The sequence below is a fragment of the Saccopteryx bilineata genome, chromosome 1 (assembly GCF_036850765.1).
Source record: "Saccopteryx bilineata isolate mSacBil1 chromosome 1, mSacBil1_pri_phased_curated, whole genome shotgun sequence".
In the NCBI taxonomy this organism is placed as follows: domain Eukaryota; kingdom Metazoa; phylum Chordata; class Mammalia; order Chiroptera; family Emballonuridae; genus Saccopteryx; species Saccopteryx bilineata.
This window is the reverse complement of record NC_089490.1, coordinates 380,509,086-380,535,730: the sequence shown is the minus strand read 5'-3', so window position 1 is coordinate 380,535,730 and position 26,645 is coordinate 380,509,086. Positions and strand designations below refer to the sequence as shown.

At 49.8% G+C, this 26,645-nt stretch overlaps 1 protein-coding gene and 1 long non-coding RNA gene across 5 annotated transcripts in view; one reads left to right on the top strand and one right to left on the bottom strand.

Annotated features, from left to right (window-relative positions):
- LDLRAD3 (low density lipoprotein receptor class A domain containing 3) overlaps nt 1–26,645 on the bottom strand; it is a 239,773-nt gene that overhangs the window by 119,816 nt on the left and 93,312 nt on the right. For all 3 annotated transcript variants that reach the window (XM_066251282.1, XM_066251283.1, XM_066251284.1), the window contains exon 3: nt 3,967–4,092. In XM_066251282.1, coding sequence (XP_066107379.1) covers nt 3,967–4,092 — 126 coding nt within the window. The remainder of the gene's footprint in view (nt 1–3,966; nt 4,093–26,645) is intronic.
- Nucleotides 22,822–23,573, top strand: LOC136320737 (uncharacterized). 2 transcript variants are annotated; one of them, XR_010728373.1, is made up of 3 exons: nt 22,822–22,880; nt 23,033–23,133; nt 23,329–23,573. It is a non-coding gene; the product is annotated as an uncharacterized lncRNA (long non-coding RNA). The 2 variants fall into 2 exon arrangements; XR_010728372.1 differs by having other exon boundaries at nt 23,317–23,573.

Sequence of the window (26,645 nt, the reverse complement as noted above, 5' to 3'; positions counted from 1 at the left end):
GGAGTTCTTTAAAGTACATTAGGAAATTAAAAGCAAACATGAAAACACTGTCTCTTGGAGTTTTTAATGTACACAGAGGTACTGAGACAACTATAACATAAAGTGATCTACAGAGTGACAGTGGGATCTACACCCCATTCTAAGAGGTGCGATATTGATTCAAAGCCGTCTGTGGAGACTGCCCTGCTGGTCCAGCGGTTTTCAGCCCGATCCATCCATTACAAAACTCCCCATCAATTTTTCACCTAATGCTTTTAGCAGCCATTGGTGACTCATTTCTTAATTACGGGTTACAAAAGAGAGATACCCTCATTCTCTTGTTCTTCTATTATTGCTGGTATTCTTCAATTAAAAAAAAAAACAACCAACTTTCTTCAGTCAGGTATTTAATTACTCAGAAATAAAATTCATATAGGGAAGGGAGGGAATATGTTTGATTCTTTCCTTTTATTTACCAGTTTTCAAAACAGTGAGTTAGAACCACTCTTTTTTATATGGTAGATATGTCAAAGGGAATTCCTGGCTTCATTTGTAAAGGATATGATGTACTCAGACAATTAAAGACCCATGTCCAAACACTGAAATCATATAGGGTCTTTATCTATGGCAGGGAGTATATAGGGCCACGATCATTAAGAATGCACATTATAATGTGTCACACTTGCTTTTTAGTGCCATTGGGGTACCCTCTGGTATGTATGTACAAATACATGTAACATACATATAATTCTCCCCCCCTTCGATTATAAGATCCTCACAACAGCCGGAAGCAGAGACCAAGCTGACACACACTAAATGAGATGTAAAAGCAGCATGTCCTTTTTACAAAGATGGCGCTAGAAGTAAAGAAGGAAGCCCCTGCCCCTCCCAAAGCCAAGGCCAAGGCTTCAAAGGCAAAGAAAGCAATGCTGAAGGTCATCCACAGCCACATCAATCAATCAATCAATCAATCACACCGAGACCCACACATCACCCACTTTCTGATGGCCCGAGACACTACAGCTCCGAAGGCAGCCCAAATACCCTCGAAAGAGCACCCCCGGGAGAAAGAAGTTTGACCACTGTGCCATCATCGAGTCCCCCCCAACTACCGAGTCAGCCGTGCAGAAGACGGAAGACAATACTCGTGTTCACTGTGGATGTCAAGGCCAACAGGCACCAGATCACACAGGCTGTGAGGAAGCGCGATGACATGGCCAAGGTCCACACCCTGCTCAGGCCCGATGGAGAGAAGAAAGCATATGCTCCACCGCCTCCCGACCAGGATGCACTGGATGTTGCCAAAAAAATTGGGATCATCTAAATTGAGTCCAGCTGGCTAATTCTAAATGTAAAAATTTTTACAGTGTCAAAAAAAGAAGTATGTCCTTGGACATCCTAAGCCAAAGGCGAAATCCTGGTAATCCTGGTAATCTTCCCCTTAATCATTCACAGTTTTAAGACACTACATGTTGTTTTTGTTTGTTTGTTTGTTTTAGTGAGAGGAGGGGAGGCAGAGAAAGACTCCTGCATGCGCCCGATGGGACTGGATCCATCAGGCAAGCCCACCGCGGGGGTGGGGGGGTGGGGGGGTGATGCTCTGCGCATCTACGGCATTGTTCCCTTGCATCCAGAGCCATTTTTAATGCTGAGGCGGAGGCCATAGAGCCATCCTCCCGGGGCCAAATTGCTCCTATCTATCTAGCCATGGCTGCAGGAGGGGAGGAGGAGGGTGGGGGAGAGAGAGAGAGAGAGAGAAGAGAGAGAGAGAGAAGCAAGAGGGGGAGGGGAGGGATAGAGAAGCAGATGGGTGATTCTCCTGTGTGCCCTGACCAGGAATCGAACCCGGGACATCCACATGCCAGGCCGATGCTCTACCCTTGGTCACTATATGTTTGTATAGCCAACTACTCTGTGCCAGCCACTACACTAAGCACTTTTCGGAAATTCTCGCCTAACTCTCACAACAACCCCGGAAGCGGGCTCTCAGCACTGCGTCTACAGACAGGTGAACCGCTGTGCAGAGAGATCACACAGCGGGCCCGTCTCCTGCTTAGCTCAGGTAAACAGGAATCTGCGGTCAGATACTCAGCTCCAGAGCCACGTGCTCAGCCAGGCCCCGACCCTCTGAGCCACAGGCAGCCTGCCTGGAGAGCTGGGCTTCCGCCACTGTACTATCCATTCTATCATCTAGTGGCTATGCTCTGTTTCTGCCATTCGAGGCCCAGAAGATGAAACAAGGCATCAGGAGAAGGCACAAGGGAGAGTTACAAACTCCCTGTGTCCCTGCTGGGTGGGCAGAGCAACAACTGTTCGCTAGAAAGACATAAATAACACAGGAGACAGCCACCCTCCTCTTCAGGGACCTAAAATAGAACCAACGGGATAAGGGAAAATCAGTTTGTCAAAACAATCACTGAAGTCACTAAAACTTAAGTTTTGAAGAAAAAAAAAACCAATAATGTGAGAAAATGGTCACAGCAAAAAGGACACAGAGAACTAAGCACATCAGAGAAGACAGGAAGTGATGATGGAGGGTGCGGAGGAGACAGGACTGGCACAAAATAGCCCAAATATTAACAATGTTTCGGTCTGGGCAGTTGTGTTTCCTTCTTTATACTTTTCTATATTTTATAATGTGCTTTTAATAAGCAGAAGAAAAAATGTTATTAAAATATGCAAAAAAAAATATGCAGACACAGAAAATAACTATAAATCTGTCCAGAGCTGACTATAGTTACAAAGGCTACAGCAGTCTAAACATTTAAGGCTGAAGAAGAAACAGCAGGGAGCAGAGTGACCAGCAGCAGGTACAAAGCCACCTGCTGGGAGAGATGGAACATACAGTATGAGAGGTGGGGGAAGGCGCTTAAAGGTCACTGAACCCCTGTGTGTGAAGAGATGCTGGCAGGGAAGAGGCTGTATGTATCCAGGCTAAGAAGTTGTAGTGCTCAACTGCTAGGAGACAAAGTGGGGTAGAAAGAAAAAGAGGTGTGTGTGTGTGTGTGTGTGTGTGTGTGTGTGTTGATGCCATGGAATATTATACAACAGGTAAAAGAAGCAGGTGGTTATAAATAAACAACTTTAATTTTCTGTACTGTTTTGAATGTTTCCTCAAAAATATATTCTTGTAGCCCTGGCCGGTTGGCTCAGCGGTAGAGCGTCGGCCTGGCGTGCAGGAGTCCCGGGTTTGATTCCCGGCCAGGGCACACAGGAGAAGTGCCCATCTGCTTCTCCACCCCTCCCCCTCTCCTTCCTCTCTGTCTCTCTCTTCCCCTCCCGCAGCCAAGGCTCCATTGGAGCAAAGATAGCCCGGGTACTGAGGATGGCTCTGTAGCCTCTGCCTCAGGCACTAGAATGGCTCTGGATGCAACAGAGTGATGCCCCAGAGGGGCAGAGCATCACCCCTGGTGGGCATGCCGGGTGGATCCTGGTCGGGCGCATGCGGGAGTCTGTCTGACTGCCTCCCCATTTCCAGCTTCGGAAAAATGAAAAAAAAAAATTCTTGTAGTATGTATATGATTCATATATAAACATCTTTAAAAAAAGAATTCAAGCTAAGAAGGAAAGCAAGCCTACAACCCTGAGGTGTGGAGTGGGAGAGTTGATCAGAGGAGAGCCTGCACAGCCCTGGACCTGGTCCTGCAACCTCTGCACTGTGTGACACTGGGTGGGTTCACTTACCTCTCTGCACCTCAGATTCCTCACCGGTGAACAGGGATCTTATACCTGCACTTGCACGGCCATCTTTAGAAATGAAACCAAGTGTTGCCCAAGGCCCAGTGCATTCAGGAGAACCCCCAGTAAACGGTAGCTGAGCATTTACACAAGACAGAAGTGGTGAAGAACGGAGTCCGGTTCAGAGCAGGAAATGCCTGAGCCTGTGGGTGGAAGGAGCCCGAAGGCGACAGCAGCCAGCACGGAGGCGGCGGGCGGCCCAGTGCACAAGGGTGACCACGAGCCAGTGAGCGAGCGCCCGGCACTTACTGCAGTTCTCCTCGTCGCTGCCGTCGGGGCAGTCCTCAAACCCGTTGCACCGGAAGCGGCCGATGATGCAGTGGATGCCGCTGGCGCAGGGGAAGAAGGTCGGGCCGCACTTCGACTTAGCCTTGGCTGTGGGAGGAAGAACAGGCCAAAGGGCAAGACGTCAGGCGGCGAGGTTTCTGACAGCGGCACAGCCACCCGCTAACTCTGAGCGTGCACAGGGCCCTCCTACACTCACCTGGGAGCCTGCGGGAGGCTCTCACCACCACGGCCAGCCACCCGGCTAACTCTGAGCATGCAGAGGGCCCTCCTACACTCACCTGGGAGTCTGCGGGAGGCTCTCACCACCACGGCCAGCCACCCCGCTAACTCTGAGCATGCACAGGGCCCTCCTACACTCACCTGGGAGTCTGCGGGAGGCTCTCACCACCACGGCCAGCCACCCCGCTAACTCTGAGCATGCACAGGGCCCTCCTACACTCACCTGGGAGTCTGCGGGAGGCTCTCACCACCACCCTGCTACCCACCAAGACTGGAAGCCCCATGTACCATCCTCCAGGAGGGAAGCAGTTAATCCCACAGAGGCCCAGGCAGCCCCTGCACCAGCAGGGCTCAATCAGAATGTGACAAACAGGAATGAATGGGTGAGTAGATGGATGATGGATGGAGCCTGGTCTCAAGGTGCTAATGAGCCATTCAGAATTCATTCCCTGACTGTCAAAGTAATCAGCTATATTCACCAGCGCTGACGATGATGCTCGATGAAGCGGCCAGTCTTCACAAGGATCATCCCTTCTAGTCCACCCAGCAACCACCCAAGGGGATGGTGTGCAGGAATGAATGAACACACCAGGCCCGGGACCGCTCTCCTTAGAGAAGCTTGCTGGCAAGGTTGGCCCTTGCTTGGCTGGCATCTGGGAACTTGGATTTCAGTAGGGTTCGCACCACTGTTCTCATAAGAATGACTCACTGTACCTAAACTGTTTATGCAAACGGTGCCATTTACGCGGAACACCTGGGAGTTTGGGAGAGGGTGCCTATGTGACCAGCTGCCAGTAAAATCCCTGGGCACTGAGTCTCTAATGAGCTTCTGCAGGAGAAGACATTTCACACGTGCTGTCACACTTGTTGCTGGGGGATTGGGTGCCTCGGTGTGAACCCCCGGGAGTGCACTCCTGGAGGTCTGACCTTGGCTTCATTGCGGACTTCGTTCACCTCTCCCCTTTGTTGGTTCTGCTCTGGATCGTATAATAAATCGTAGCTATTATGACTGCAGGCTGAGTTCAAGGAGCCCTCCTATAGCAAATCACCCAACCCGGGGACAGTCTTCAGGACCCCTGACAAAGACGGGTGCAGCTCTCACCCCCGTTTCACAGATGTGCTGTGAGAGGTGAGGCGACCTCCCCATGGTCACGCAGCTGGGGCATCCAGCACTGGCGCGAGGCCCCAGGCACTCAGCATCCAGAAACCGTGCTCTCAACCAACTCAACCGTGCTGCCTCTTTGCCAAAGGCTGTCACTTCTCGAAACAGAAGCCAGACGCCAGCTCAAAGAAAACCTCTTCCACTCCTACTACACAAATAGTTTGAAAAGAAACGGCTGTAACTTGGCCTTGATTGAGTGTCCCGCGAACCAAACAGCCCTGCAGTGTAGTGCCCTTGCCCGTTAACAGTGCCGGCTGCTCTGGCTGCTGACGGACGAGGTAAGATTGGGTCTGGCGCTGCATCCCAGGTAGCAGATCCCACCTAGCGTGCCCCTTGTCTCCTGTCTCAGAGGCAGGGCTCAGGGTCCTCTCAGGAGGGGCCATTTCTTTGGAACAGACAGGCAGTCAGTCCGCTACATGCTTCTGCCATCAGCAGCAGGCCACCTTTAGCAGCAGCTGACCCACAATCAAGAGGGTGTGAGGGCCTGGGACAGGCCTCGGTTTTGAAAGACCACATGGCTTTGTTTCAACCTGGAGCTTCTGTAATGGGGCTGGTGTGCCCTTCCCAGAGCACAGATCTGGGACCGAGTTCAAACTGTGGCTCCACTTGTTAATGACCGTGGGCAAGTTTTTAACTATTACTGAGCCTCAGTTTCCTTAATCAGCAAATTGAAGCTAATATCTACTTTATAGGGCTCCAGACACTATTCAATAAGATAATCTATATAAAATGTTTAGCACAGAGCATAGCATACAATAGCGATCAATTAGAGACCCATGTTTATGCTATGTATCATTATCATCATCATCAAAAGGCTTAGATAATTCTAAAACCAACCCTTGAGCTATTAAATATGATTTTCCCGATCACCAAAGTTTAAAACGCTCATAATGAATAAGCTCTGTGAACTGCGGTGAACGACCTCCAGGACAGACTATCAACTGGGAAAAGCAAAAGGCGAAGAGCACGAGAGTCCTTTCATCCTCCCGGGGGAAAGAGGAGGAGGAGACATGGGGAAAGATACACAGATCGGCTCATCTGTGCAAAAAAGATACAGGAAGAATAAACCAGACACTAAAGACACTGGTTACCAACAGCGGGTGGGAAGGACGGGGCAATGGGAACGGAAGCAGGTGGCAGGGATGAGAAGGCAGCACATTTCCCTGAGTCTGTTTGTGTAATTCCAGCTCCTAGAACCATGATAATATTTTAAATACCCCAAAAGAAAAAAAATTAAAATCAACTGTGTTGTACGTGTGTGTGTGTGTGTGTGTGTGTGTACTAAAAATGCAACATAAACAGCAACCAATGCACATAACTATATTACTGGTGAAGAATACCGCCTGTATTCTTGACGGGGATGGCAAAGAGAAGAACTAGCCTAAGTAAGTACAGTATTGTTATTTGGACTGGATCCTATATGGCTACAGGAAGAAAAAAAAAGAATTGTACACACAGTGGTGTTCTAGTTGTATCTGTTTGTCACAGGGCATGAATCAGAAATTCTGAAATTAGCTTTGTGAGTGCCAGGGCTGAAGAAATAAGTAAATATATTACAGATAGTGAGAACAAGGTTTTTTGCTTTCAGATTGAAAAGTTATAAATAAGGAAAGTGGGAAGGCTGAAATGAATCCTGGGGCTTTGGACTGGATTTGAAGGCATCAATATGAACTCAAGGTTTGGATGGATGGATGGATGGATGGATGGATGGATGAATGGATGGATGGACGAAAGGAGGAGTGGGGTGAGGGAGGGAGGGAGGGTAGGAGGGAAGGAGGAAGGAAGGAAGGGAGGAAGGAAGGAAGGAAGGAAGGAAGGAAGGAAGGACTGATTTGTGTGTGGGGGGGGTGGTTAATGTATATACATATATGTCCTAGCTCCATCTATTAAGAAAGACTGGAGCAATCAATGCACCTCAACAGCAATGAGCATACCCAGCACCCAGATCTTGGTTTCTAAATACCATTTCCAAGAAATGGAACCAGGCTTCCTCGAAGAAGTGGTTGATTCCAGGGAGAAAATACAAGATAAACCTGGAATGTCTAATGTGGCCAGAAAGTAAAGAAGTGTTCAAGACATGATGGAGGCATGTCAAAAGGGCACAGGAGTCAACCAGAAGGCATTCCGAATGGCCAAAGGTAGAACAATTTGAGCAACAAGACAAACAGCAGGAGTATTGGCTTGCAACCCAGAGAATAAAATAAATATATGTGAGTTCAAACTGGTATCACCAATTGTTGAATAAGTAAGTAAATGAGGGAGAAGGGAAACTTCTTCTTTACAAAAGAATTCCAATTAATAAATGTAGAAGGGATGTGGGAAATAGAAAGTTGCCCTTAAGCAAACACCATGGTAACAACTATTATAGGCAAGATCTCGCGGGATGCTCAAATTAAGAGGACCAACCAGCCTTGCCCTGGTCACTCCTTTAGGGGTAAGGGAAGAAAGATTGACCTTTTGCCATCTAAACTGAGAGGCCTCTTTGTAAACCTCAATACATCACTCCTCCATTCAGAAATTTGCTGCCCTCCCATCACCTTAAAAAAAGCCTAAAGTCACAGCATCATGCAGCTCCAGACCTCTCCAATCTCATGCCTACCCACTCTTCACGATCTGGCTATGCTGGCCTCCTGTTCTCCCTGGGGCCTGTTAGGCAGAGTTCCACCTCAGAACCTTCGCACCTGCTGTTCCCTCTGCCTGGAATGCCTTTCTCCCAGGGGTCAGCATGACTCACTCCTCATTTATTTGGGTCTCTTTAACCGCCGTCCTGTCAACAGCAGAAACCTCGCCTCCCACCCACAGTCACTCAAGCCCTTGCTCTGCTCTCCTTCCTTTTCCTTCATAAGAAAGATGTCACCAGCTTCGTGTTGGGCTGTTTAGCACTAAACATATACTCAGTTGAATATTTTCATTTATCACTTTTTTTTTTTCAGAGACAGAGCGAGAGTTAGAGAGAGGGATAGACAGGGACAGACAGACAGGAACGAAGAGATGAGAAGCATCAATCATTAGTTTTTCGTTGCACGTTGCAACACCTTAGTTGTTCATTGATTGCTTCTCATATGTGCGTTGACCGCGGGCCTTCAGCAAACCGAGTAACCCCTTGCTCGAGCCAGCGACTTTGGGCTCAAGCTGGTGAGCTTTTGCTCAAACCAGATGAGCCCGTGCTCAAGCTGGCAACTTCAAGGTCTCAATCCTGGGTCTTCCGCATCCCAGTCTGACACTCTATCCACTGCACCACTGCCTGGTCAGGCTCATCCATCACTTTTGAAGGCACTGTGCTACACAGGGCCTCCAATGAAGGTCTAATAAATGCCTGCTGAAAATACAAATGAACCTATAAAAGGAGGGAGTGAGTTTGGGCAATAATAATTAGCATTTACTGAATACTTAGTATGGGCTAAACATTGTGCTCCATGTATTAAGACATCATCTTGTGGACTCCTCACAAAACCCATTTTAAAGATAAGATAACCAAGGTCCAAAACTGAAGTAGCTTGACCCTGCTAATAGAGTCGTTGCTCAAACTCTGCCCTTGACCCCTCTGGTCTACTGACTCCCTAAGTATTTCTAAGGCCCGGCCCGGCTCCAACGGACTAGACCCTCTAAGACAAAGGGAGAAAAAAGAAAGTGAGACTATGAATAATTATAAATGAATCATCTTCCTTTCAATTAACCAGCCCCTTGTCCCTGGCCCTACACCCTCTCCAGGAATTAGTCATGAGACTCCCTGCCATGTTGGGGTGCTCAGATGGCTGCCTCTGCAGGGAGGGGGCCTGTCTGGCTGTGATTTACATCTGCACCATCAGCCGCCTGCTAAGGCGACCGCCACCCCAGATCACAGGCGGCCTGCCGAGCACCTGGCAGAGGCTCCCAGAGAAGCCAGTCGCTGACAACAGCTGTCGGCTGCTCCCTGCCGGCATGACCCACCGTGGGGCGCAGCGGGGTCCTGGACAAAGTCTGGCCATTCCCCCATTTCCACGAAGGGGAAATTTCAGCATGAACCTCAGCAGCCCTGGCGGAAGGTGGACCGTGTGTCTGCAGTCGCACTGCCAAAGGCAGACGGGGTGACGCCATGCTGCTGAACACGTGGTTACACACATCGCTTTGCAAGGAGCTGCTCCAGGAACTTTTGAAAGCAGCAGCGTTGGCCAGGAAGACAGGGGTTAGGGCTCTCCTGGGGGATGGTTTATTTCCTGATCTGAGGCCTTCCCCTCATTAGAACCTGGTTATTATAGTTCCGAATTTCACAGGTTAGAAAAAATTTTTTTAAAGTTTTTTTTTTCTTTTAACCAGATGGGAGTGGACAAAGGATTAACATGGTTGTCGACTTTCTAGTTTACCAGCAAAAACATAAACAAGTCTGTGATAACCTCTATTTACCATCGCCCTACATGGAAAGCTGCTGTAGCATCCAGAATGAGGGAAGGACAGAGCCGTCGGGCCAGTGTTTGGGGATCGTGCCAGGGCTATGGGGACCCAGAGACACTGCACTGCTGCCAGGTTGTGATGCCCTCAGAACAAAGGCCTGACCTTTAACCTCTAGGGCACAGCAGGCAGTCCACACAGGGTCATTCAAAAATTATTCCTCCCATTTCACAGATAAGAAAAACTGAGGCTCAAGGAGGCAATTGGGGACTTACCCAAAGTCACAGAGCTACCCAGGGCCAAACCGCTTTAGTGCCCAGTTCTCATGGCCGGAGGCTACACTGCGCTTTCTGCGTGGAGCTGTAGGACCACACCCTGCCAAGGGCCACCTCAGGCATCAGTCTCAGGGAGGCGCCAGGAAAAGGAGTCAGGAGTCTGAACGCCCTCTTCCAGATGGCCAGAACATTCCAGGCCTTGGAGAGAAACCCTCTTCACCAGGCCTCATGCCTCTGGCTCCCAGTCTGCTCAGGAAGGGCTCAGGGCTGTCACTGGTCCTGGATGAGGGCAGATGTCACAGTGTGGGCCTGCTCTCTGCAGCTGCTGCCCAGACTCTCCCGATGTCAGAACCACACCAGCAAGCTGGCCAGGGGCTGCCATCCCAGAGCCTCTGTTCAGCCAGAACAGCCATGAACCGGCTCATCAGACCTCAGCATCTCGCAAGCTGTGACGACAGCTGCAGCCACAGACCCATATTCAGGGTCTCTCTTCCAGACCTCGGTGTTGGCCAAATAGTCAACAGCTGCCACCTCCACCTGCCCCCGGATGCTGCCAGTGTGCGCCCGGGACAGCCCAGGGAACCAGAAGCAGGAGCCTTAAGCTCTTACGCATAATTACTAGCCTTGTTTTGTAAACTCAAGACATTCCTCACTGAGAAAAATTCAAACGATAGAGAAACATACAGAAGCCAATGTAAAAACTACCCCAGATTGCTGCCCCCCCGCCCCGGGAAACCCACGATGGCCACTTTGGTTAGCACGCTCTTGAAGCAGTCTCATACACTCCAGTGTGCAGATGGCCAGCCTCGGACCTCGGTAAAATGCAGCAGGCCTGGCATGGAGCCTGGGAACCTGCACTCCTAACACGCTCCCGGGCAACGCGGCTGCTGCCGGTTCCAAGTCCTTCACTAGCAAAGGGCCACTGTCTTAGTCACTCATCTCCTTCCCGTACTCAGCACAGTGCCTGACATGTGAGCTAGTCAGTAACTACTGACCGAATTAATCAACAGAAATCAGAGTATACCTGATTCAGTGCACCTATGAAATAGTTTGCTATTCTGAATCCATAATATTTTGTGACACGTTTCCTGTTGGTATCTACAGGTCTACACCATTCCTTTTGATGGCTAGGAGTAACTTTACTGCATCGACGCATGCACAAGGCCCACTACCGGTGGATATTTGGGGTGTTTTCAATAAACAATGCACATCTGGACCCATATTTTATTTTTCCCACTTGTACAGTATCTCTTTGAGGTATAACCGCGAGGTCAAAGGCATACAAATTTCACACATTGGCATCCTTTTGAGTATTGACTGCTTCCTCCCTGAAGAACTGGTACTGTCTTCTGGCCCCAGGTGGCTACAGGGAAAGCGTCCAGCCCAGGGGTGTCCGAGATGGGCCGACTCTCCGGTGCTTCCGCCTAGGAGCGCGCAGACTGAGAACAGCCCACAGGACCTCTGCGTCTGAGTTAAGTCGGTCCTTCGCTGCTGCTGGGGCTCATTAGTCTCCATCTATCTCTGCATTGCTTCATTTAACATCTGTGCATTTCATCGCTTTGCAGGATAGGACATGCCTATCCTGTCCAGGAGACCACGACTCTTCTTTTTATCTCTTCACGCGTGCACTGGGTGCAGGGCATCAATGCTGCTGGGTTGACTTCCCTGGGTTACACTGACCACGGGCTAATGCCGAGCGTCCCTCCTCCCAGGAGCCACTGCCTGGGCTGGCTTTCCCAGGCTGCACTTCCCCTCCATCTAAGGCAGTGGCAGTCAACCTGGTCCCTCTCGCCCACTAGGGGGCGTTCCAGCTTTCGTGGTGGGCGGTAGCGGAGCAACCAAAGTATAAGTAAAAAGATAGATTTAACTATAGTAAGTTGTTTTAGAAAGATTTATTCTGCCAAACTTAGCGAAAATCCAACATAAAGTACTTGGTAAGTAATTATTATTATATGCTTTAACTTGCTGTAACTCTGCTTTATAAATTTTATAAAGTAAAGTTACTTCCCTACTTTATAAATCACCATTACTGTGGAACCGGTGGGCGGTTAGAAAATGTTACTACTAACAGAGATACAAAAGTGGGCGGTAGGTATAAAAAGGTTGACTACCCCTGATCTAAGGGCTGGTCCCTGACCCTCCTCCCCCCCAAGGGCTGTCCCATTTTCCAATATCTCCCCAGAATTTCCTGTCCTAGAGGGTGTTTCATGAAGAAGGGGATCAGTGATCCTCCCGAGTAGAATCCAGGCCTGTGTGTGAAAATGTAAATTCTTGCGCCTCTCCCCACGGGAATCTGCATTTTAATGAAACATCCAGAAAATTCCTATGAACACTAACACGCACATACCCGACTCAGATTCTCCAGCGGCCACTCCAAGAACTCTGGCTACAAGGTCAGTACGGGACACACTCTGATCACACGCCCTCGTGCCACGTCTAACGCATCCCAGAGAGTGAGCTGCCCTGAGAAGGGTGCCCACCCACCAGGCAACCACAGGCTCTTCAGAATCTTTTCCCATCTCACAGCTTCTCTCTTCTTCCACAGTCCTGAGCAAGATACAAAATAACTGCTTCACACAGACAGCTGTCGGCTCACAAACAGGTGCTGTCCCAGCAAAAAGGCCCATGTAGAACTTCAAAACTCTTCACTAGTTCTGTCACTTTTTAAGGATTAACACTGCACCTGTGCACAACACAAACTAGGGTCAAAGGGGCCAAAAATGTTTTTTTACTGCCCCCCTTTGGCCAACAACAAAATAATCCCGACCCCCTCGCAGGGGTCTCCAAACTTTTTACACAGGGGGCCAGTTCACTGTCCCTCAGACCATTGGAGGGCTGCCAAATACAGTGGTCCTCTCACTGACCACCAATTAAAGAGGTGCCCCTTCCAGAAGTGCAGTGGGGGCTGGATAAATGGCCTCATGTCTGTCAAGCCCTCAGTCAGTCATGTGACAATAGCGATCCCTGACTCATGGCGGAGGACACCAGCCAAGTAGATGAGCCTGTGCATGCAGTGCCGAGAGTGCCCTGATGGGGGAGCTAGAGGACACTCAATTCCAAACTGGGGAGGGGACCGAGGTCAGAAAAGGATTCTCAGAGGAAAGCCAGCGTCCGTGGGGACGGACACACACCCCACCCACTCCTAAGGTGGAAACCAATGTGATGCTCAGACAGCCAGAGGCCTTACTCATTTAGTTACTCACTCGACTAACACTGATTCACAAATTCTGTGTCACACCTGCAAAGAATGAGGATGCCGAGGACACAGCCGGGCCACGGGTGAGAGCTTAGTGCTGGCGGGATTGTGGAGTGAAGGCTGTTCCAAGAAGGGGAGCAGCTGGTGCAGAGCCCGGAGGCGGAAACGAGGTGGTGGTGGGAGAGCCGAAAGCCGGTCGGTAGGAACTGGCTTCTCGTATCAGAAAAAGTCCCTGGTACCTCTTCGTTAATTAAAAAAAAAAAGTAAAAAGCCTATTTCTCAGAAGAAATGTGCTATGAGCTAGTTGCAATTCAGCTCACGCTAAAGACGTGAGAACTGTAAGTACTACACTAAAGTGTAAATTAGAAAAAAATCAAATTAGAAAACTCACATAACATGAATCACTATGCACCCAGCCCCCACAGTGATTGCCTACCCAAGGCCATCGCCGGCTGCTGACTTCCCAAAACCGCCTGGATCCGAAATCGCTGGCGGATTCAGTCCCCTGGATCATTTTGTAAAAAGTCAAACTGTGGTTCCTTTTCAAAGTCAAAAAATGACTTCATGGTTGGAAGCAAGAAAGCAAAGAAGGCCTTATAAAAAACGGCTTTAAAAAGCAATATGCCCAGATCCTCTGAAAGGGAAATGGGGGTGGGGGTGGGAAACAGGGCTTTTATTTTGTTCCCAAATAACAGACAAACAGCCCAGCAAGCCAAATCCACACCTAGAATTGAAGCCTTTATAAATTCATTATTGCTTGATCAAAAAAGTCCTTTGCTTGTTCCAGCAGTTCAACTCTGCGTGACTACTGGTGTGGACTCCAAGTTTTATTGCTCAGCTACCACAATGTATTATTTCATCCTAAAATGTCATATTGGCTATTTCAGAGATACACACCAGGGAGTGGAGAAAGCAAAAGCCCACAAGCTAACTAGACCATAAACACAGAAAGAAGACATCTAGTTGAAAGGGCTTTACCAGAAGATTCTCAGACAGGAAATTCTTTCTAAACATTTCCTCTTTTATAACTAGAACAGGAGGCCTACAGCCTTGGGGCTAAGAGGTCAGAAGGGCTTAGGGTTCAAGAGCATCTGGGTTCTGTCCTGGTCCTACTACGTAACAGCTGAGACCTTGGACAAGTCACTTGACTTCTCTTGGCCTCAGTGTCCCCATCTGTAAAGGGGGCATAAAGATAGCACAAACCTCATCAGTGGCTAGAAAATATGATATGCTGCATGCAGAGAAAGCAACGTGATGCTTGATATCTAGCAGGGATCATATCTTCCTGTAGAGCCAGGAGCCACCTGGCCATGCACACGCAGGTTCTCATCAGATTCGGGCAGACGGTAAAGAAACAGTGGGGCCAAAACACGGTGGGCCATTCCTTTATTCAAGACTCACTCTGGACACTGGCCGACAAGCAAACAAACACACAGGGCTCACAAAGCCACTGACACACTGTCCAGTTCCACAAACCAGGAGAATCTTTCCGGTTCCTCCTAGAGTCAAAGTCCCAACGCCCCTCACCTCTGGTTCCCATCTGCCAACATGGCTTCTAACTCTGCAAAACTGGCTTCTCTCTCTTTCCCTGCCACCTTGGCTTCTTTCTCCTTCTCCTTCTTCCTCTCCTTTCTTTTTAAAACTTTTCTGGCGTGAAAACCTCTCCTCCAGCAATATTAGCATAACAGTGACCCTCCCCAAGCAGGAAGGTAATGAGTAATTTCACAGATCACATACCTGGCTCTGCCCAGCACCATTTTTAACAATGAAAGTGAGCAAACTCAAAAATTGTATTTTGGCCCTGGCCGGTTGGCTCAGCGGTAGAGCATCGGCCTGGCGTACGGGGGACCCGGGTTCGATTCCTGGCCAGGGCACATAGGAGAAGCGCCCATTTGCTTCTCCACCTCCCCCCCCTCCTTCCTCTCTGTCTCTCTCTTCCCCTCCCGCAACCAAGGCTCCATTGGAGCAAAGATGGCCCGGGCACTGGGGATGGTTCCTTGGCCTCTGCCCCAGGCGCTAGAGTGGCTCTGGTCACGGCAGAGCGACGCCCCGGAGGGGCAGAGCATCGCCCCCTGGTGGGCAGAGTGTAGCCCCTGGTGGGTGAGCCAGGTGGATCCTGGTCGGGGGCTTGCGGGAGTCTGTCTGACTGTCTCTCCCCGTTTCCAGCTTCAGAAAAATACAAAAAAAAATTGTATTTAACAAACTCATTTGCCCAACGCTTCCCCTCCCTAACACGGTTCATGGTTCTACAAACTGCTCTTCTTCACATATCGGTCCTGAGAAAAATGAGGCGGAGCCCATGTAATGTTTACACTGTCTAAGACCTTGCTCGTTCAATTATTCGTTTTGTTTTGTTACTGTTAGAACAGCGGTTCTCAACCTGTGGGTCGTGACCCCGGCGGGGGTTGAACGACCAAAACACAGGGGTCGCCTAAAGCCATCGGAAATATGTATTTTCCGATGGCTTTAGCCACTGAGAAGCTGCGCTACCGTCTGCAGCAGCGCTATTCAGCTTGAACCGCACGCCGTTATGGACGTGCATTCCAAACTGAATGCCTGCGGTCATGCGCAGAGGTGATTGCATCATCCGTCGGGGGTCTAAGGGGCGGGGGAAGCGGGGGGAATGCTCCACAGTCCACAGCAGCGCATTACGTGTGTCCGGCGCTTGCTGAGGTCATCAGTGGGCGGGTGCAGAAGCGCCGGAGGACAGAAGCCTAGGAGGCGGAGAGGCAAGAGGCGGAGAGCCAAGAGAGCCTGCGAGACAGCCTGCTGGTGTAAAAAAGGTTAATAATGTAAAAACAGTACACACACCATACACACAATACTGTGTAAGTGTAAGGTGCTTTGTGTGTAATCATTACACAGTACACAAAGCAGCTTACACTTACACAAAGCACCATACATTTACACAGTGTGAACTACATCGGTCTTATACTATAAGAGACCACTATAAGATGTAGTTCACACTGTTCCCCAATGTATAATTATCTCCCATATCTCCCACTATTTTCCCATATTCTGAATGAGGAAACTGCTGGAATAAGCGGTTTTCGGCATTGAATCCGCCTCCTATTGATTTCATTGGGAGTGCGGCGGATTTTGTGGAAGAGAGCTCCCGAGAATCTCGGGTTACCACACAATCTGCACCAGCCTCCTTTTGATTTCAATAAGAGGCAGAGAAATGACAGTTTCTGACACATTTCTTCCTCTCCTATTCAAGTCAGTGGGAGGCCGCAGCAGATTCCACTCAAATATAGAGCATGTTGCTTAATTTTTTTCACACTAGAACTTTTCCTAGAGCAGAAAAATTCCAAAGGTGGAATTCGCCACCCCCAATAGACTGAAAGAGGCCTCACACTGAGGAATCTGCTGTGCGGATTCTGCAGTGTAAAAGATCTGCCTCCCACTGACTTGAATAGGAGAGGAAGAAATGTGTCAGAACTGCATTTCTGCCATACAGGGGATCTTCTCTTCTGCAGAATCCATGGGTCTCCCATTGAAGTAAATGAGATGTGGATTCCACCGCAGAAACCGCTGCTTTATAGTGTGAAAGAGCCCTGAAAGATACCATGCTGTGCAGAAACTGCAGTGTATCCTATGACGTAGTTCACACTGTTCTATATAGAAAACTTGCCACTAATCTGGAAAAAACAGATCCATTAGTTAAGCAGCTATTTATGGAATGGTAGCCCCAATACACTAGGTAAGGAGGTCCATTAGTAATAAATATTTCTCAATATATAATTAAATATTGTTTTTGTGATTAATCACTATGTTTAAATTATGTTTGATTTTTAGCAATGAGAATACATAATGCATATCAGGTATTTACATTCCGAATCATAACTGTAGTAAAATTACAGTTATGAAGTAGCCACCAAAATTATTTTTTGGTTTGGGGTCACCGCAACATGAGGAACTGTATTGCGGGGTCACGGCATTAGAAAGGTTGAGAACCACTGTGTTAGAAGCTTTAGCCACACATAGGACCAAGTGTGGAAGTTGCAAAGAGAATGAAACATTCAAACACAACTGCTGCTAGCAAGAAGCCCCTAGCTAAGGAATACCTGGTCAAGAAGAAAGAACAAAAAAGGGCAATAAACTGAGAATTGCAAGATATGATAAGTGCATTCTAAGCTGTACAAACATTTGTCTTTCAACACTGTATTGCAGTAGTTAAGAATGTAGGGTTCCATGTCAGCCTGCCTGGGTTCAAATACTGGTTCCACCTCCCACTGGCTATGCTTTATGGCAAGTCATTTCACCTGTCTGTGCCTCGTTTTCCCCATCAGGAAAGGGCGACATTAACAGTACTTTTTGAGTTGTTGTGGGGATCAAACGAGACAATATGATAGTTGCTTAGTCTTTCTCTGGAACTCAGCATTAGCTATAATAATTAATACTGTATTAGCTACCATTATATACAATATATTAAATACTAGCTATTATTTGAGGTTACACTGTAAAATATAGTATTATGTAATAGTGTTATATAGTATCACACAGTATTATTACACAGTATCAGCTATTTTACTACTGTTATTATTTATTACTATTATTTTCAAACAGTTGTTGTCCATCAGCGGATGCTCAGTCGATCTGTGGGGGATGGCCAGAGTGCAAAAGACACTCAAAAAACCCAGTGTGGCTCCCTCAGCCTGGGGACCCAGGGGGCATGGCACAAAGGAGTGCTATTTCAGTTGGGTATGAAAGACCAGTAGGAATATATTGGTGAAAAGGAATAGGGAAGGGCACTCCAGGCAAGGACTAACGTGAACAAAAGCTCTGAGCTGTGAGAGGACCTGCAGAAGCCAGGGCATCTGGAATGCAGAGTGTGCGGCGGGCAAGGCTGGGAGAGAGGCAGGCCGGAGTTCAGACTCCTCCCCCAAGAGCCAGCAGACATCTTTATAAAGGAAAGAAATGTGTCAGATTTGCTTTTTATTTATATATATATATATATATTTTATGAAAAAAATGTCTATGGGCTGACAATGACATGATGAGGCTCTATAAGTAAAAGACATATATCCTCCTCACTCCTAGAAAGTCCCGAGGGAACTGAAAAGAACCGAATCTGTAATAGTCCCTGGGCTCTCCGGGGAGAAGTCACAATAAACAATAAGGAATTCAAGGTGCCTGTCGTTGCCCTTTCACATGGGGATTTTATTATTAAAAATGACAGGAAAAAGGCAAAACAAGTTAGTCAGCTTCGGATTAGAAAATTATCTTATGACCTAAAGGGTTGTTTTTTTTTTTCCAGGCAATTTATAATTCACACATATATGTGTATAATGGTGTGTTTGGGTGCTTATGTATTAGAATGAGAATTTCAGAGGAAACCCAGCAGGAAACCCAGACATTCCCAAGTGAGTCTTCTAAAGACAAATCTTCAGGGGGGGGGGGGAAGCTCTAAAAAGATAATAAAAAAATGTGGGTCAGAAAACTTAGCCTCTGGAGGCTTTTCATTGCTTGGAGGGAAAACTTCCTGACAGCGGATCAGAATCCCGGGATTAAGAACAGATGTGGGAACAGACACGGATAAAAGAGAACGGTTTCCACCTTCAAAGCAGCTCGTCAATAAAGGCCCCATCCAACCCCGTGAATGGTGATATTTAAGGGACAACTCCTACAAGATGAGAGGAAACGGAAAAAGAAAAAAAAGGAGGGGGGGGATGAGGGACGACAGAATCAAATCTAGTTTTCTGGTTTGAATAAAAAAGAATGAAGAAGAATACGTTCTAGATCACTTTTCGTCCTGCTGGGCAAGGTCCCCTTTGCCAAAAAGGATTGGTTTACTCTTCAGGACATTCACACTCTCCCACCTGTTGGGCCCCCAACAGACTTTGAGGTTTTTCTTCTTGAAGTCCCCTCATTTCTTTGCAGCCTTTTTCTTCAGACCTGTGAAGAGGAGGCTCCTTCCTGACCAGCTTTCTAGAGAGTCTCTGACCGTCCCTCCTGCCCGCGCCTCCCCACACAATCCACACACACACACACACACACACACACACACACACACACACAGAGAACCCCGGAGCTCAGACGGGTTTGTTATCACAGCGCCTGCGACAAGCAGCAGAGCAAGGTCTGTGACCTGAGGCTGACACGTGGTGGCCCCACGGGACCACAGGACTCTCACGAGGCGCTGTCCTCTGCAGGGTAGTGTGTCAACAGCACAGAGAGGAGGGCAGGTGGCCCTAGGGCTGCTCTGACCAGCTGCGCAAGAGAACATTCTCGGTCCATCCCTTCGGAGGTAAATGGGAAACAACAGTTTCAGGACCACAGAACTCCACCCGCCACAAATACGGCTCCCGGAAAGGTTCTGGCCGAGGCATCCAGAGGTTCTCTGGTGCCTTCAACACCAGTCTCAGGAACCGCGTGACCCTATGGGGTCACCTCTGGGTAGCTGTGGGCTAACTTTAAAGACAAGACATCAATCCTCAGGCTCTAGTTTACCCTGCAGGAGCAGCGCTGCTCAGTCCTGACTGGGCATCAGAATGACCCCAGACACTTAAAAAACAAACAAACAAACAAACAAAAAGCACCTATCTATAATCCAGAGAGCTGGAGTGATTACGAAAAGCCGAATCAGACAAAACAGAATTTAAGACCAGAAAGAAACAAAAAAAAAAGAAACCACACACACACACACACACACACTGCCCGGTCTGAGAGGAGAAACAGGCAATTTACACAGTGGCAGTTGGGGGTTTCAGTACCCCCCCCCTTCAGGGGCAGGCAGAAGAACTAGGATCAACAAGGACACATGAGACATGGACCACACAATGCACTGACCAGACCCGTCGACTGCCCCAGGACCCCCCGCCCAACAACAGCCCCCACAGGCTTCTCAGGTACACATGAAACGCTCTCCGGGGTGTTCCAAATGTTAGGCCATAAAACAAACCTCAGTCAATGTAAAAGGAATGAAATCATACCACATATGTTCTCCAATCACCACCAAATGAAGTTAAAAATCAATAACAGAAGGTTTCTTTTGAGGGCGATGAGTGTTCTAAGATTAGGTAAGTGTCAACCAGTTGCATGACTCTCTGAATATAACAAAGTCAGAAAAACAAAGCTTTCTAAGAACCCCTCAGATCTAGGAGGGGTGGTGACATCAGAAATAAAAGAGTTATTCTTTTCCAAGAAGGTATTAATTGGCCAAATTCCTCCTCCCACTCTCTGGTTTGGCAACAATGGGGGAGAGGGGAGCCAGGACTACTGACATCTAGTGGGTCAACCAGGGATGCCGCTAAACAGCCTACAGTGTGCAGCACAGCCTTCCCCCACCCAAAAAAGGGTTACCTGGCCCTTAAATGTCAATAGTTTTGAAGTTAAAGAAGACTAGAAATGGCCCTGGCCAATTGGCTCAGTGGTAGAGCGTCTGCCCTGTGTATGGATGTCCTGAATTCGATTGCCAGTCAGGGCACAAAGGAGCAGCGACCATCTGCTTCCCTACCCCTCCACCTCCCCCTTCTTTCTCAGTCCTTCTCTCCCCATCCCACAGCCATGGCTCAATTGGTTCCAGCGCATGGGCCCCCAGCACTGAGGATGGCTCCATGGAGCCTCCCCTCAAGTGATAAAAATAGCTCAGGTGCAGGCATGGCCCCAGATGGGCAGAGCATCAGCCACAGACGAGGGTTGCCAGGTGGATCCCAGCTGGAGTGCAAGGGGCAGTCTGTCTCTCTATCTCCCCTCCTCTCACTTGAAAAAGACAGAGATAGACAGATAGAGAGATAGATTAGATAGATGATAGATAAATAGATGATAGCTAGATAGACAGACAGACAGACAGACTGACTGACTAGGAAGAACCTGGACCAGGAAGAAGGACAATGACGTGGCACCAGAAGGGGAAGCCGGGAGGTCAGGTGTGCGATGGTGGGAGGGAACAGGGCAGGTCAAGGTGGGCTTCCTCCGCCTGAGTTCGCATTTGACCCCAGGTACGATGGGAAGTTTTACCAGGGGAGTGATTTTATTTATCCTTTAGCTCAGCTGCTACCTAGCAGAGAAGGGACTGAGGGTGCAGAGGAACAGGCAAAAAGACCAGTCCAGGGGGTGACGGGGTGCCTTGAGCGAGGGTGGGAGTGGGGAACCGTGAACAGACCCAGAAACCTCTCACCAGGCTGTCTGGACCTCCGCCCACTGATCTCTGACTGGAGAACTCCTTGGGGTGGGGGGCATGCTGTGTAGTGCAAGATGTTCCGCAGCATCCCTGGCCTCTACCCCCTGGATGCCAGGAACACCCCGAGTGGTGACAACCGACAATGCCAACATCTGCCCTGGCAGACCCAGTGCTGACGGGGGTGCTCAGGGACTAGACCAGGGAGACGGGCGGCGAGTAAGAGAGGCCTTGGGGACGATTCCTAAGTTTTTATACATAACAAGGTAAGAATCTTCAACATCCGGAGTGCTTGTCCTCCGTGCCAGTGGCTGGTTTTGATTTTCACTCAAACATTCATGCACTCCACAGTGAGTATCAGAGTCCCTGAGGAGTGACAGCCACACCCAATGCCAGGGACACAAACGTGACTGAAAGAGTCATATATGATAGGGATGCAGACATGTAAGCCAATCAGGCCAGGACAGCAGGACTCGTGCCTCAAGCAAACCAGAGGCTGAGCAGAAGCACAGAGGAAAATACGGGGAGGCAGGCGGGCACCAGGACGGCTCAAAGGCTGCGCTGGGGGACAGAGGCCCTGAGAGAAACAGCAGTGCAAAGGGTGGGGGTGTGGGGCAGGGGGCTGGGCAGGCGGGACCAGGACGGCTCAAAGGCTGCGCCAGGGGGACAGAGGCCCTGAGAGAAACTGCAGTGCAAAGGGTGGGGGTGTGGGGCGGGGGGCTGGGCAGGTGGGCACCAGGACGGCTCAAAGTCTGCGCCAGGGGGACAGAGGCCCTGAGAGAAACTGCAGTGCAAAGGGTGGGGGTGTGGGGCAGGGGGCTGGGCAGGCGGGCACCAGGGCAGCTCAAAGGCTGCGCCAGGGGACAGAGGCCCTGAGAGAAACAGCAGTGCAAAGGATGGGGGTGTGGGGCAGGGGGCTGGGCAGGCGGGCACCAGGACGGCTCAAAGGCTGCGCCAGGGGGACAGAGGCCCTGAGAGAAACTGCAGTGCAAAGGGTGGGGGTGTGGGGCAGGGGGCTGGGCAGGCATGCAGCAGGGAAGCAGCCACGAGGCCGGTGGCCAGGCCACCAGGGCCCTGCGAGGCCCGCGCTGAGGTCTCCCTTCATCCCGTGGGTGACCTGGGACCACTGAGGGCTGCTGCTGTTACCCACGCTCCTCATTATATACTAAGGATTAAAAAGAACTCAAAGCAGACTTCTGCTGAGCCCGCACAGCACGACAGCTCCAGTGCTGGGCACTCCACCCGATGAGGGGCTCCGTCCCTCCTCCAGATGAAAAACGCAGCCTGAGGAATCCCAACGACTTGAACAAGATTTCCCGGCTGGCCACTGGCAGCGGCAGGATCCGTGCCCAGACCGGCTGGCACCTGAGTCCTCTGCCTCCAGGCTGAAGCAAGGGAGCGGCAACATGATCTGACATGTGGTTTAGGAAGATCATTCAGAAAATAAATATTTGAGCCTCACTCGTTTATGGGAGTGGATGAGCTCTTCAGGGGAGGACGGACGAGAAGCAAAGGGCGGAATTCCACTTCCAGGTGACGCGGGGAGATGGGGGGCAGCCCCAGCTAACAAGGTGGGAAGGAAAGGGCGTGACCAATGGTGTCCCAGTCTGCTGGGTGGTCGGGGAGGGTCAGGTGTCAATGCTGGCAGAATCTGACAACAAAGAGTTCTTCACCATCTCCCCCAGGGCAAATTCATCACTGTGGTGGCTGCAGAGGACAGAGCAGGGCCAGAGGACTCTCACTGGAGGAAGAGTTTGGGGCCAGAGGAGAGACTGAAGACAAGGAGGTGAGTTCCCAAACCCGAGGGTGGGCCAGACTCGCCTGGGGGAACAGGACACAGGGCGTTCCTGGCCTGACTGCAGGCCAGTGAGCCAACCTTTCCCAAAGTGGCCTCAGTGCACGGGGGGGGGGGGGGGGGGGGGGGGGGGGGGTCTCCAGTGATGACAGAGGCTTAGGGACCACTGGGCAGTGTTTCTCCTAGGGTGGCTCCAGGAACAGCTGCAGCACCATGGGTCCCGTATTAGACCTGCCGACAGCAATCTCCCGGGAAACCGCTGACCGAGGCCGCCGGATCATGCTGACGGAGCCAGCCTGGAAACCAAGGCCTCTAGACCTTCTCTGAGCGAGCGCAGACCTCAGCATGAGCGATCCCTTGTAGGTCTGTTAGAAATCTAGACAACCAGCCTTGCCCCAGACCCACTGAATCAGAATCTGTATTTTCCCAAGAGCCCCATATCTTTCAAATACATATAGAGTTTGAGAAGTCTGGGAGTGGAATGGAGAGATGGTTTTGAAGGGGAGGGGAGAGCTACCTGGGCCCCTCCCACCAGGCATATGTAGTGCAGAGTGCCTTGCGATTTGCCTGACACTGATTTTTACCAAAGACAGCAAAGGCTTGCTAAAACACCCATATGGGTTCTCATGCTTCAGGGAGGGCCCTGCTGCACCCCCAGGGCTGAGGAGAAAAGTTGGGCCTGACTGCACACACTTAAAATGCAATCTTTCCTTGCAGGGCAGGAAAGTGTGGTGCAGGACATTGAATATGCAGTCCCTTTGGAAGAGAGGCCAAAATCTAACTCAACTGAAAACCTTTGCACAGATCCGCACTGCACAGACTTACCTGCAGGGGGCAGCATAGCAAAGAGGTCAATCTGCTCACTGGAGCAAAACGCCTTCAAAATTTAGCCTGACCATTCGATCCAATTCCTTACCTTCTCTAAGCCTCGTGTCCTCACCTGTAAAACGGGTGTAGTAACAGGACCCAATTTGTGGGGCGGTTGTGAAGACTGAAGGACACTATTCACGCAGAGCACCAGCCATAGTGCGTGATATGTAGCTGAAAAGTTCCAGTCTGACCCAGAGCCCCTACACTACAATTCACACAGGGTCTCCACCATTTTGCATAAGCCTGACCCAACCTAAACCCACCTCTACATGCCAGGAAACGGGTCTCCATTTTCACAAGGGAGAGAACTTCTTATTCTACATCACAGCCACCTGTAGTAGTGGTAAGAGGGCTTGGAGAAGATCAAGTCACTTTTAGGATGAGAAAATGAATGTCCGGAACGCTTACTCAAAGTGTACTAGCCAGGAAGACCACAGGCCAGCGTCCTTCCTAGTGTTTGGGCTTCATCTCTGCACACGGCACCAAGGCTGTGCAGGCAACAGCCAAGCCGGGCAGGCCGAGAGCTGCCTGCCACTCCCCCAGGCTGTGCCAAGCGCAGTCAGCGTCCCCACAGCCGGGAATTGACTGGCGAAGCTGCCAGGTGCCCTCTGTTCCCAAACATGGAAGCCCTCGCTAGCCCCGCCTCTGGTCTCTCATTCCAAGCAAAGGATACAGTGACTGAGCTGATGGTAATAGGTGTCCACACAAAGGCTTAAAAAGGGAGAGAGAGAGAGAGAGAGAGAGAGAGAGAGAGAGAGAGAGAGAGAGACAGGGCACTCCCAGAGGTCACACCCCTTGGGACCCAAAGAGAAAGGAGAGAACCTGGAGGCAGGGGGGCGTCTCAGGAGGCAGAGAAGTGGTTATGAGCTGATTTGATTTTACTTTTCTGAGCGTTCTTTTCCTTCTGAGTAGAAACCTGCCCTATGGCATCTCTGCCCAAATACTGGTTATGTACAGGATTGACATCATCCTATTCTTTGGGTTCCCTGTTGATGGAAATGCAGAACTATAAACAGCAGCAGAGGTTGCTGCTTAAAAAGAATGAAGATGGATGGAAAGCAAATCAGCTAGGTGACCCCTTTCAAAGTCCTGAGGGTGAGAGAGACTGTGTGTGTGTGTGTGTGTGTGTGTGTGTGTGTGTGTGTGTGTGTGTTAGAGGGGGAGGAATCCTATTCCTGCTCAGCAATCCCATCTGGCTCCCTGGTGAAGAGAAGCCAGCTTTGAGACAGCAGCAGAGTGAGAGGGACACAAGAAGGCGGGCGAGCCAAGCTGTGCCCTCACAGGTCCTTTCAGGTCACTGTTCTCTCACTGGTTCACCCAACAAACGTGTTCGGAGCATCGTCCCGGCGCCAGGAACTGACAGTGTGGTGTGAGGATAGGAGTGGAACAAGACGTATGCAGGGCCTTACCTGGCTGTCCTGAAGTCTCCAATGTCATCTAAAGGTGGTTCCTACGCCCTCTACTCTATCTGCTTGTTCACATGTCAAAGGTAGAGAAGGGTGATGGGAGAAGGGACAAGGGGCATCTACCTAGCCTGGGAGGAAGGACAGGAAGGCTTCTGGGAAGCAATGTGGTTAGAGAGCTAGAGGTCCCTGTCTTTATCCATTGATCCACTGATCTAGGCATCCATTCATCCATCCACCCATCCATCCATCCATCTTCATTCTTTTTAAGCAGCAACCTCTGCTGCTGTTTATAGTTCTGTATTTCCATCAACAGGGAACCCAAAGAATAGGATGATGTCAATCCTGTACATAACCAGTATTTGGGCAGAGATGCCATAGGGCAGGTTTCTACTCAGAAGGAAAAGAACGCTCAGAAAAGTAAAATCAAACACCCTAAGTACCATGCAAGGTCAAGAACAAAAAAGGGTCTGTTTCTCTGCCTGCTCAGCTGCAGCAACCCTGCCTACCCTGGAATCCACTCACAGAGGAACTGTTTTGTTTCCTAAAATCTCCCCCATGTGGTCTGCAGCCACACGCAGGGTAAAGCATGGTGCTGCTCCTATGTAATTTTTTCCTAAAGGTCAGCCTTCAATATAAGACTTTCGGAGGGAATACTGATCAGCAGGAGAAAAAGCCTGGCAGAATCAGCAAATTAAGCGATGAAACAAATCTGCCTTTGTACTCCCACTGTCTGGAATGAAAAACAAAATATTTGTGAAATGCAGAGCAGGAGGGGGAGCTGGCACATCTGAGCGCACAGGGAAAGCGTGGGTCACATATGTCCTGTTTCTGTAGTCCTTCACGCTCGCCAAGATTTGGTTTGCATCAGAGCATGAGTACACAACCCACGGCTTAGGTCTCCTCCTGACACACACCCTGCAGAGCAAAGGCGAGAGCGTGGACTCCACGGGAACCCCTCTGCGCCCTTGTCTGTGAGTGTGGTTGATCGCCAGCATTAGGGTGACAGTTTCAAAGAGAGACTCACAACCTCCTGGAGCTGCACACACAACGCCTGCAGGCCCCTGTCATGGGAACTGTAGAAGGCCCGGCTCCTAGGGGTGCATGGCCCCCTCGCAAGGTCAATGGCACCAACAGATCATAACGGCATCACCCCCGAAACTCTCTGCCACCAAGAGCATGCCTGCCCTGCTGCCTGAGCAAGTCTCCTGAGTCGCGGGAAGAGGGTCC